The following is an 8,584-nucleotide window of genomic DNA, read 5'->3' as shown; positions in this document are numbered from 1 at the left end:
GGAGCTGCTGCTGTGCAACCGTAGCAGAAGTAAATTGCTGCGGGAGAATGCAGCGAGTTCGTGTTACAAAAGATATGGCGAACGATTGAGAAAGGATATGTTAGTAGTGCTGCGGCATCCGCAGCAGCTTCTGCTGCTGCAGTTGCTGCTGCTGCAGCTGCTGCTGCTGCAGTTGCTGCTGATGCAGTTGCTGCTGCTGCAGTTGCTGCAGTTGCTGCTGCTGCATTTGCTGCAGCTGCTGCTGCTGCAGTTGCTGCTGCAGTTGCTGCTGCTGCTGCGGCGGCAACAGGACTGGCTGCAGCAGCTGCTGCCTGTGTTGGTGCTGCTGCTGTTGAAAATTGTCAGCAGCAAAAGTTAATGCCGAGCCATGAAAGGCTGGCGTTAGGTCTGGGTGCTGCTGCTGCGGCTGCTGCTGCAGCTGCTGCTGCTGCAGCGGCAGCAGCTGAGCTCGCCACTGCTGCTGCTGCTTCTCGTCCTCCTCCTGATGGCGCATAAACATGGGAGACTGTCCCTCTTGGTGCTGCAGTGCACTGTGCTGCTGCTGTTGCTGCTGCTGCTGTTGCTGCTGCTGCTGCTGTTGCTGCTGCTGCAGTTGCGGCTGCACCAGCAAGCTATAGTGGTGCGAGGGCTGGTGCCAGGCAAAGGGTTTGTGTTGATGCTGGCCTTGTAGCAGCAGTTGCTGCTGCAACTGCTGCTGCATCTGCTGCTGCATCTGCTGCTGCATCTGCTGCTGCATCTGCTGCTGCATTTGCTGCTGCATCTGCTGCTGCATCTGCTGCTGCTCTTGCTGATGCCAGACTGGAGAAAGCGCAGACGTGGCGAGAGAGCAGTGTCTCCTGCTGCTGCAGCAGAAGCCATTACTTCCAGCTGAAGCATTTGCTGCAGCAGCTGCTGTAGCAGCTGCTGCTGCTTCAGCTGCTGCAGCAGCGGGTGAGGCTGCTGCTGCACACCATCTGCCAGTTGGGCTTGTGCACCTGCGCCGAGACTGCAGGCAGCCGCTGTTGCTGTACCCGTTGCTGCTGCTGCTGATGCTGCTGCTGCTGCTGCTGCTGACTTGACTCTTGCACCGGCTCGCACTGCTAGCACTCGCGCTGCAGTTGCTGTTACTGAAGATGCTGCTTCTGCCGCTGCTGCTGCAGCAGCAGCTGTTGCGAGCCCAGAAGGGGCTGCCACAGCTGCGTGGCACTTGCAGCAGCAAGTGTTTCTGTGCAGCAGCAGCAGCAGCTGCTGCTGCTGCTGCTGGTGTTGGTTCTGCTGTTGGCGATGCCGTGAACTCTGAAGCAGCGTGCCAATGCAGTTGCTGCTGCAGTTGCTGCAGTTGCTGCTGCTGCTGCTGCTGCACCGAGGCAATGGGGCACAAGGAGATGACAGGAAGGAGAGGGAAGTGCTGGCTGTTTGCTGCTGGAGTTCCCGCAGCAGCAGCAGCAGCAGCAGTAGGCGCAGCAGCTACAGCTGGCGCAGTATTCCTCCGCGACCGGAGGTGCTGCTGCTCTTGTTCGACTTGCTGCTGCAGATCATGCTGCTGCTGCTGCTGTCGTGTTGTGCGTTGCTGCAGCAGCATGAGCTCGTAGTTTCTTCGCATGCAGCAAACTGCTGCTGAGAGCTCCTGCAGCGCCTCTGCAGCAAGACAATCAACAGCAGCAAAAGCAGCAGCAGCAATAAACAGCCAGCTCGTCTTGCTGACTCCTCTCCCGCCCCACAGGGCCTCTTCCATAGCAGCAAGCCGCTGCAGGGCAGGGTTCTGCTGCAGCAGCAGCTGCTGCTTCGCTCCTCCTTGCCGCTGCAGCAGCAGCTGCAGCTGCTGCAGCAGCTGCCGCTTCTCTGCTACCACATGCAACAAGCACCGCATGTCCTCGCGTTCTGCTGCAGCAGCCGCTGCTGCTGCTGCTGCTGAAGCAGCAGTCGCTGAAGGCGCTGCTTGTGTTGCTGCTGTTGCTGTTGCTGCTGCTGTTGCCATTCGAAGCCCCACCGCTATTTCGCGAGTTAGCTGCTCCCGCAGCAGCGTTAGGTGTACGTACACCTCAGCATCAGGGCAGAAAGGGATGAGGCATTTTGCTGCAGCAACAACGCGTGTTTGTATAGAGTCATTGATAGACAAATACAACTCCTCAAGCTGCAAAGCAACAGATACGTTTTCTGCTGCTGTTGCTGTTGCTGCTGCTGCTGCACTTGAGCAGGAAACCTCGCTGCTGCCTTCTGCTGCTGCATCTTCTCTGGCCTTTCCTTTAACCTGTTCGCACCCCCGAAGGGCGGATGGGGACTGCTGCTGCTGCTGCTGCTGCTGCTGCTGAGGAGGCTGGCGGTGGTGGTGCTGCTGCTGTCGTGCTCGCAGGACGGCAAGCTGCTGTGTTGCTGCTGCTTGCAGCACTTCTGCTTCAGCTGCCCATTCTGTGAAGAGTATTTTCTGCTGTTGCTGGTTCGAGTTGTCTACATTATTCATTGCTGCAGCAGCGGCTGCTGCAGCAGACGGTGCTGCTGGTGCAGCAGCGCCCGTAGTTCCTGCTGCTGCTGCTGCTGCTGCTGCTGCTGCAGCAATCGAAGCCAGAATGCCTCGGGTTACAGCTTGGGTCTCACGATACCAAAGTAAGGAATCATCACTTAGGTCTGTTGCTGCACTGCAGCAGGCTAGCCTCTCCGCTTGCAGCTGCTGCAGCAGCCGCTGCACCACCGGAAGCTCAGCAACAGCAGCAGCAGCTGCTGCTACGGTTGCTGCAGCAGCTGCAGCAGACTCTGCCTGGCCTTCGACCAGAGGAGAACGCGGGGTGCAGCTTTGGTGAGAGAGACACCTGACCTTTCCTTGTTCGCAGTTGCAGTTGCAGCTGCTGCTGCTGCTGCTGCACCTCCTGACGAGCTGGGGAGAGCAGCAAACTGTTTCAGGAGAAGAGACATGCGCCAGTTTGCTGCAGGCACTGAGAGGAGTCGAAGGCCTTCCTCTGACACCGCTGCTGGCTGTTGTGCTGCAGCAGCAGCTCCATGCTTCCCCGTGAGGCAGGTGCTTCCCGCCTGCAGCAGCAGCACCAGCAGCAGCAGCACCAGCAGCAGCACCGGCAGCAGCAGCAAGAGAAACTGGGGTGCTTTCACCTGTCTCAATTCCAAATGCATGATGGTGCGACGGATGCTTCAGCTGCTGCACGAGCAGCCCTTGCTGCAGGAGCATGTACTGGCGGTGCCGTTCCTGCTGCTGTTGCTGCTGCTGTTGCTGCTGTTGCTGCTGGTGGTACTGCTGCAGCTGCCCGTGTTGCTGTTGATGCCCCAGGGGCAGGCACGCGCAGTGCGGTATAGAGAAGACGGAAGCATCTCCAAAGAAGTGTGGTGGCTGCAGCTGCTGCATTTGCTGCACATCTTGCTGCACCTGCTGCTGCAGCTGCTGCGCCTCCTGTTGCATTTCTCGCTGCATCTGCTGTTGCAACTTCTGCTGCTGTTGCTGCGCCTGCTGCTGCTGCACTTCCTGCTGCAGGTGCTGCATCTCCTGCTGCACCTCTTGCTGCAGCTGCTGCACCTCCTGCTGCAGCTTCTGCTGCGCCTCCCCCTTTCTTTCCTGCTGCAGCGACATGCTGAGCTGCGACACTTCAACCCGGGCTTCGTGGCAGCAGCCACCGGCAACTGGTTTGCTATTGCAGCAGCTGCTGCTGCAGCAGCAACAGGATTGAATGTTTCCTTTGCTGCCGCATGGTGCACAAACTGCGTCAGCACCAGCACAGCTAGCAATGTATGCCTGCTGCCTTTGTTGCCCAAGCTGGTAAGTCTGCTGCGGCAATTGCTGCTGCTGCTGCTGCTGCTGATGCTGCTGATGCTGCTGCATCTGCTGCTGCTGCTGCTGCTGCTGCTGCATCTGCTGCTGCATCTGCTGCTGATGCATCTGCTGCTGCACTTGTTTTATCTGTTGCATTTGGTGAACGTGCGCTTGCGTGAGTCCCTGCAGCTGCTCGTGTTGCTGCTGTTGTTGCTGCTCCGTCTGTTGATGCAGCAGCTGCTGCTGCTGCTCGGTGCCTGAGAAGCATAAGGGCTGTTCATTTGCTTCCGGTAGAGACACATGCATGCAGCTGTTTCTCCTCTGTCTCCATGCCTTCGTGTAGCACCTCTTGTCGCTGCTGCTGCTGCTTCTGCTGCAGAAGCGGGTAGTGGTGCTCCTGCTGCTGCAGTTGCTGCTGCTGCATTGAATGCTGCTGCAGTTGCTGCTGCTGCAGTTGATGCTGCTGTAGTTGCTGCTGCTGCTGCTACAGTGTTGGCGAAGACAGCAGGTACTGCTGCTGCTGCGGCCCCGCTGCACCCTTCTGCTGCTTAGAGTGCTGTCAAGCTGTTGGGGCTGGATATTCACTGACACCTGTCGCTGCTCCTGCTGCAGTTGCTCTTGCTGCTGCTGCTGCTGTGGCTGCTGCAGTTGCTGCTGATGCTGCTGCTGGGGGGCTGGTGAACCTTCTGCAAACAAACGTGCGGTCTCACTGACACTAGACGAAACAGCAGCAGCAGTAGCAGCAATAGGAGCAGCAGCAGCACCAGCAGCAGCAGCACCCGTAGGAGCAGCAGAAACACAGGCCGCAGCAGGCTCAGCCCTCGCTGCATCTTCACGGAGATGGGTCTGTGCGAGTTGAGGTGTATAGGCAGCTCTTTCGGGGGAACACGCCAGCGCTGCAGCCTCAGCAGCAGCAACACCCGCACTAGTAGCATCATCATCATCATCAGCAGCAGCAGCAGCAGGGACAGTGCCTGTCCCCACTTCTGCTTCTAAACTCTGCTCTGAATGTTCTGGAAATGCTACAGCTGTTTGCTGGGGAAGCTCTGGTGTCTGCTGTTCCGCCTGCTGCTGCTGTTGCTGCTGCTGCTGCTGCTCCACTTCGCTGCTGCTTCGGCCTCCGGGGATTGCTGCTGTGACTGCCGGTTTTTGCTGCAGTACATGCAAACAGCAGCAAGGAGAGGCAGCAGCAGCAACGGGAGCAGCACAAAAAGGAGAATCAGAAGGACGGCGTAAAAGGAACGGGCTGCACTTTGCAGCAGCAGGGGCAGCAGCAGAAGCTGGTGCAGCAGTAGCAGACGCAGCAGCAGCAGCTGCTGCTGCTGCTGGGGAATGCATACGCTCAACTTCAGGTGTTTGCTCAGGGGTAGTGTTCAGCAGCAGCAGGTGTAGCTGCTGCTGCTGCTGCTGTTCTTGTTGTTCTTGTAGCTCCTGCTGCTGCTGTTTCAGTCTGCGTTGCAGCTGCTGCATCTGCTGCAGCGAAGATTCCTTGGCCTGTGGCAGCACAACCTCTTGTGAGGATTTGCTGTTGCTGCTACTGCTGCTGCTGCTAAAATTGTCGTTATTGTCGTTGTTGTTAGTGCTGCTGCTGTTGCTGCTGTTGCTGCTGCTGTTGCTACTGCTGCTGTTGCTGCTGCTGCCGTTGCTGCTGCTGTTGCTGCCTTCGTTGTTCTTGGGGGATAGGAACGAAGACTTCTCTTCAAGCCATGCGGCCCCAAGGCTAGCTCCGCTGCAACTGCTGCCTTTGCAGCAGCAGCAGCTGCTGCTGCTGCTGCTGTTACTGCTGCGGCACCAGCGGCTGCTACTGGTGCAGGTGTTGCTGCTGCTGCTGTCAATACAGGGAGAGACGAGATGAAGTGGCGGTGGGGTCTCAATAGGGTGGATACGGCCTCTAGTTTCGTGCTGCTGCTCTTTCTGTCCCCTCTCCGGCTGCAAATGCTGCTGCTGCTGCTGCTGCAGCTGCTGCTCCTGGGTCCCCTGCTCCACATATTCCTGCTGCTGCTGCTGATGCGGCTGCTTCTCATGCTCCGCCTTTTCATACCGAAGCTGGTGCTGGTCCCCATGGTGTTGCTGCTGCTGCTGCTGTTGCTGCTGCTGTTGCTGTTGCTGCTGCTGTTGCTGCTGTTGTTGCTGCTGCTGTTGCTGCAACTCTCTTGTCAAGAAGGCTATTGGCTTCGAGGGGGCCCCAGGGAGTGTTTCGCTCTGCTGTGGTGCCTCTGCTGCTGCAGCAGTTTGTGCTGTTCCCGCTGTTGCTGTTACTGCTGCTGAAGGCTCTTGCGGTGTCTCTGCTGTTGCTGTTGCGCTACTTGCTGCATTCAGTGTTTCTGCTGCTGCTGCTGCTGCTGGGCTGGTTCCGACGTTCGAGTCCCCACCCGGCTGCAATTGGTCAGCCACAGCAGCAGCAGCAGCAGAAGCTGCTGCTGCTGCTGCTGCTGCTGCAGGCGCAGCTACAGAAGCATTTTTGTTTGTGGAAGCAGCAGAAGAAGCAGCAACAACTGTACGGGAGGTAGGTATTGCTGCTGCTGCTTCTGCTGTGTCTTCTGGCTGCCTCTCGAGGGACAACCGCTGCAGCCACAGACTAAACCTGAGCACAGCAGCAGCAGCAGCAGCAGCAGTGCTTGTTCGGAAAAACAACGTCCTCTGTCTGCCTGTGCCTTTCTGGCCTCACGACAAGCCGCTGCTCTGCTGCCACCTGGGAGGTGCCTGTACACCCGAGTGCTGCTGCTTGCTGCTGTAGGGTGTGGGGTGCCTGTTTCCTTGCAGTGTCTCCTCACCTCACGTTCCCAGCCTTATCTTTAGGCGCCAGTTGATAGGCCTTATCCAGCAGCAAAGATGGAAGCGAAGGCAGACATACGTGCAGCACTGTGCGAAAGTGCTGCCTGACACCCAACAACAAACCCTAAACCCTAAACCCTAAACCCTAAACCCTAAATCCGGAAAAATGAGCAAAACGAAGAGGCCTTCGAAGCCAGTCAAAAACACTCGCATGATGACAGACCTCAGAAGACCAAACATGTTCCCCACAACTCCAGTAGCAGCAGCAGCCACAGCAGCAGCAGAAGCAGCAGCAGCAGCAGGACAAGCAGCAGCCAATGCTGACCTGCTGATACCCTGGGCGTTCTGACGCGCGAAGAGTGCAAAGGCCGCCTCGAGAGCCGCGCTGCCTCTTAGCTTCGGCGAGATAGCTTCTCCGTGCCCTCCCTGCTGCTGCTGCTGCCGTTGCTGCTGCTGCTGCTGCTGCAGGTCTCCAGGGGCTGTTGCGGAGTCCACGACCTGAACGGCCCAACGGAGAGCCTCTTCGTAAGCTTCGTATCTCTCCAGCATCACCCGACTGAAGAAGAACCCTGCAGTCATCCTGTAGCAGCAGCAGCAACACCAGCAGCAGCAGCAGCAGCAGCAGCAAAGGCAGTGTCCTTTCTTGTAGGCAGCCAAGCGACACGAACGTGCTGCAAGTATCCTCCGTGGTGTTTGTACAGCATCCGCCAGCATCTACGAAGCAGCAGCAACAGCAGCAGTAGAAGTCGCTGCTACTGCAGCAGCAGCAGCAGCAACAGCAGCGCAGGGTGGACATACACTGGGGACGGGCACTGCGTCTGCAGTTGCTGCAGCGCAATGCCAACCTCAACGTGCGAGACATCAGCAGCAGCCAAATCAACAAAGGCCTCCAACCAGGTAAGCGTCAGTTTTCTTGCTGCAAGGAACAGCAGCAGCAACAGCAGCAGCAGCAGCAGCAGGTCAGCGCCACCCCCCTATCCGAAGCACATTCACCAGCAACAAGCACTGCCGCAACTTCTACAGCTGAGGCCCGTCTGCATGCGATCTCTCCTGTTGCTGTAGCAACAGAAGAGGCCGCATGCAGCTGCCGCTGCTGCTGCTGCTGTATCATGAGCAGGAGCAGCAGCAGCAGGAGGGCAAGGAGTCTAACCGAGCAGCGTGGCTTCTTCTTCTGACGTCAGCCCCTCGCTTGCAGCAGCAACCATCTCTGCTGCCTCTTCGTGTTGTTGCTGCAGCTTCGTACTGCCAGCAGCAGCGGCAGCAGCGGCAGCGGCGGCAGCGGCAGCAGCACAGCATGCATGCGCGTCGCTTCCCTCTTCTGGTTCGAACGAAGCAGTTTGCTGCCAAGCTTGTTGCAGCAGCAGCAAAGCAGAACACCGATCGGTAAGCCTGCGACAGCAACAGCAACAGCAACAGCAGCACCCACAGCAGCAGCAGCAGCAGCAGCAGCAGCAGCAGCAATAATGACCCAAGGGCATTCACAGGCTGCTTATTACGGCATGCGAGCCGTACATGCCTCCTATCACTTCGTTTGCTTGATCCCCCCCTGGCCTTCTAAGCAGCAGCAGCAGCAGCAGCAGCAGCAGCAGCAGCAACAGCAGGTGCTGGTAGAGGCTATGAGGTGTATGCGGACCTCTCTGCAATTCTTGCGAGGATGACTTGGAGATATTCATCGGTGAAAACAGCAAAAGAAGGGCTTCGTGTGCTTCTGCGCATGTTGGGTGTCTCATCTCTCTGCTGCTGCTGCTGCTGCTCTTGCTGCTGCAGCTGCTGCTGCTGCTGTCTGTCCCTCTCCAGCAGCAAGTCAAAGGCCTCTACAGCATGTTGTTCGCGTTGAGTGTCTCCGCGTGTTACGGGTTGGTGTTGGCGGTTGTTTTGGGGTTGCCGCAGTTGCTGCTGTCCCCTCGGGCTCTTTTGCTGCTTTTGCTTTTGCTGCTGCTGCTGCTGCTGCTGCTGCTGGTGCTGCTGGTGGTTTTGGTGTGCAGGGAGGGGGAGACAGGGGGGGCGTGCGTGTCTGTTAGCAAAGGCCTGTAAGAAGGGGTCTCTAAGGAGACAGGTAGGGGTGGGTCTCCTTGC

At 58.0% G+C, this 8,584-nt stretch overlaps 1 protein-coding gene across 1 annotated transcript in view; it reads right to left on the bottom strand.

Annotated features, from left to right (window-relative positions):
- Positions 1-100: 100 nt before the first annotated feature.
- Positions 101-8,584, bottom strand: part of EAH_00029040 (NEK kinase, putative) — a gene marked incomplete at both ends in the record, with an annotated part of 11,585 nt that continues 3,101 nt past the window's right edge. The window contains 6 exons of the mRNA XM_013392620.1: positions 101-6,317; positions 6,508-6,612; positions 6,732-7,088; positions 7,307-7,424; positions 7,659-7,897; positions 8,142-8,584. The exon at positions 8,142-8,584 is cut by the window's right edge and continues 834 nt beyond it. Of these exons, the coding sequence (XP_013248074.1) occupies positions 101-6,317; positions 6,508-6,612; positions 6,732-7,088; positions 7,307-7,424; positions 7,659-7,897; positions 8,142-8,584 (7,479 nt within the window). The remainder of the gene's footprint in view (positions 6,318-6,507; positions 6,613-6,731; positions 7,089-7,306; positions 7,425-7,658; positions 7,898-8,141) is intronic.

The sequence above is a fragment of the Eimeria acervulina genome, genomic scaffold (assembly GCF_000499425.1).
Source record: "Eimeria acervulina Houghton genomic scaffold, Eah_scaff259, whole genome shotgun sequence".
NCBI lineage: Eukaryota > Apicomplexa > Conoidasida > Eucoccidiorida > Eimeriidae > Eimeria > Eimeria acervulina.
This window is presented reverse-complemented; position numbering and strand designations above follow the sequence as displayed.